The sequence below is a fragment of the Priapulus caudatus genome, unplaced genomic scaffold, assembly GCF_000485595.1.
Source record: "Priapulus caudatus unplaced genomic scaffold, Priapulus_caudatus-5.0.1 Scaffold3750, whole genome shotgun sequence".
In the NCBI taxonomy this organism is placed as follows: Eukaryota; Metazoa; Priapulida; class Priapulimorpha; order Priapulimorphida; family Priapulidae; genus Priapulus; species Priapulus caudatus.
This window is the reverse complement of record NW_014580811.1, coordinates 1,568-3,581: the sequence shown is the minus strand read 5'-3', so window position 1 is coordinate 3,581 and position 2,014 is coordinate 1,568. Positions and strand designations below refer to the sequence as shown.

The 2,014-nt window shown below is 47.8% G+C and overlaps 1 protein-coding gene across 1 annotated transcript in view; it reads left to right on the top strand.

The window, feature by feature from the left end:
• Positions 1 to 790, top strand: part of LOC106819584 — a gene marked incomplete at both ends in the record, with an annotated part of 9,696 nt that extends 8,906 nt beyond the window's left edge. The window contains one exon of the mRNA XM_014824196.1: positions 661 to 790. Within this exon, the coding sequence (XP_014679682.1) occupies positions 661 to 790 (130 nt within the window). The remainder of the gene's footprint in view (positions 1 to 660) is intronic.
• Positions 791 to 2,014: the final 1,224 nt, after the last annotated feature.

Below are 2,014 nucleotides of genomic sequence, written 5' to 3'. Positions count from 1 at the left end.
GGAAGGGGAGGGTGAAGAGAAAGGGGAGGGTGAAGAGGAAGGGGAGGGTGAAGAGGAAGGGGAGGGTGAAGAGGAAGGGGAGGGTGAAGAGGAAGGGGAGGGTGAAGAGGAAGGGGAGAGAGGGGCTCGCGCTCTGTGAGTAGCGACTGGTAGCTGTCTCCACCGCTAGTAGCAGCAACAGCAGCAGCAGTGGCAGTAGCAGCAACAGCAGCAGCAGTGGCAGTAGCAGCAACAGCAGCAGCAGCAACAGCAACAGCAGCAGCAACAGCAACAACAACAGCAGCAGCAACAGCAACAGCAGCAGCAGCAGCAGTAGCAGCAGTAGCTACAGTAGCAGCAGTAGTAGCAGTAACAGCAGTAGCAGCACCACCACCACCAGCAGCATCAGCAGTAGCAGCAGCAGCACCGCCACCACCAGCAGCAGCAGCATCAGCAGCAGCAGCAATAGCAGTAGCAGCACTTCGATTAGAAAAAGAAACCCCAGGTTACCGAGGTTACATGGGCAAGCGGAGGGGGCGGTGAACAGCGCATGCGCAGATCAATCCACGTCAATCGACCCACGTAGTGATTCTATGTATAATTGACGGATTTCTCGAACTATTCGTATTTCTGGAATGAATAGAGACGATGAAATATTATTCACAATTTTCTCTCTCGCAGCGACGTCGGAACCACTCCATCGTCATCGTCATCGTCATCGTCGTCGTCGCCGTCGCCGTCACGTGACGTCGTCGACAGTGGCTTCAACGCGCGGGCCGAGAGCTGGTCGACTACATCCGAATTTTTCCGGGTGAGTATTTTTTGTTACATTTTTTGTTACGTTTTATCATTTGCAGATGCGGCCTTCAATCGACGGGGAAAGTTTTCCTAATATGGCCAATGGGTGCAAGAGTTTTCTTATATATGTACCTAAACATGGGAGTTATTATACTTTAGGTTATGGTTAGGGTTAGAGTTAGGGTTATTGTTAGGGTTAGGGTTAGGGTTAGGGTTNTGGGGTTAGGCCTAGGGTTAGGGTTAGGGTTAGGCCCAGGGTTAGGGTTGGGGTTAGGGTTAGGGTTAGGGTTAGGGTTATGGTTAGGGTTAGGGTTACGCCCAGGGTTAACTTTGGGATTAGGGTTAAGGTTGGGTCCATGGTTAGGGTTGGGGTTAGGGTTAGGGTTAGACTCAGGGTTAGGGTTGGGGTTAGGGTTAGGGTTAGACCCAGGGTTAGGGTTGGATTTAGGGTTAGAATCGGAGTGATATTAGGGTTATGGCTAGGATCAGAGTCGGTGTGGTGTAGGGTTAGGGTTATTGTGGGTATAAGCTAGAGTTAACGATTAATGCTATCACTAGAATTGTGCTTAAAAGAAGCACATTCCGACAGTAGACAGTGAGACAGACCCGTTCAGCCTTTAATATTATGCCAAAATCTATCTACATACTTGTTATATATATACTTATACATGTGATATAGATAATTAATATTATGAATATGGTATACTGGTACAGCATGTATTGTATGCACATATGTTTACTGCTAGTAGCCTACTTTTAATACATGTATTTAAGAATTCACGAGTTCACTATACGAGATAAGTTCATGATAACGCGATCCGAATTCTATAGTGTAGTGAGGCGTAATTTGTGTCAGATCCTAGCAGCACTGTATTAATCGATAAATTTCCTTCTTTATTTAGTTAATCGCGTGCGCACTGCAGCTGTACATATCAGCATGTCCGTAGCTGACTAAATAAATGTGACAAATAATAACGCGATAACACGTCGGGGAGACGGCGCCGCACAGTGACGGAGATGTTCTATTGTCAACGCACCGATGCACGACGGTAGCGATAGCCGGTGATTGCTCTCTCCACCGCTATCTCGCGAGCTAGGAGCCCGTCGGCCATGTTAACACAGACAGAGAGATAGAGAGATATAGAAATACAGACAGCGAGAGAGAAAGAGAGAGAGAGAGAGAGAGAGAGAGAGAGAGAGAGAGAGAGAGAGAGAGAGAGAGAGAGAGAGAGAGAGA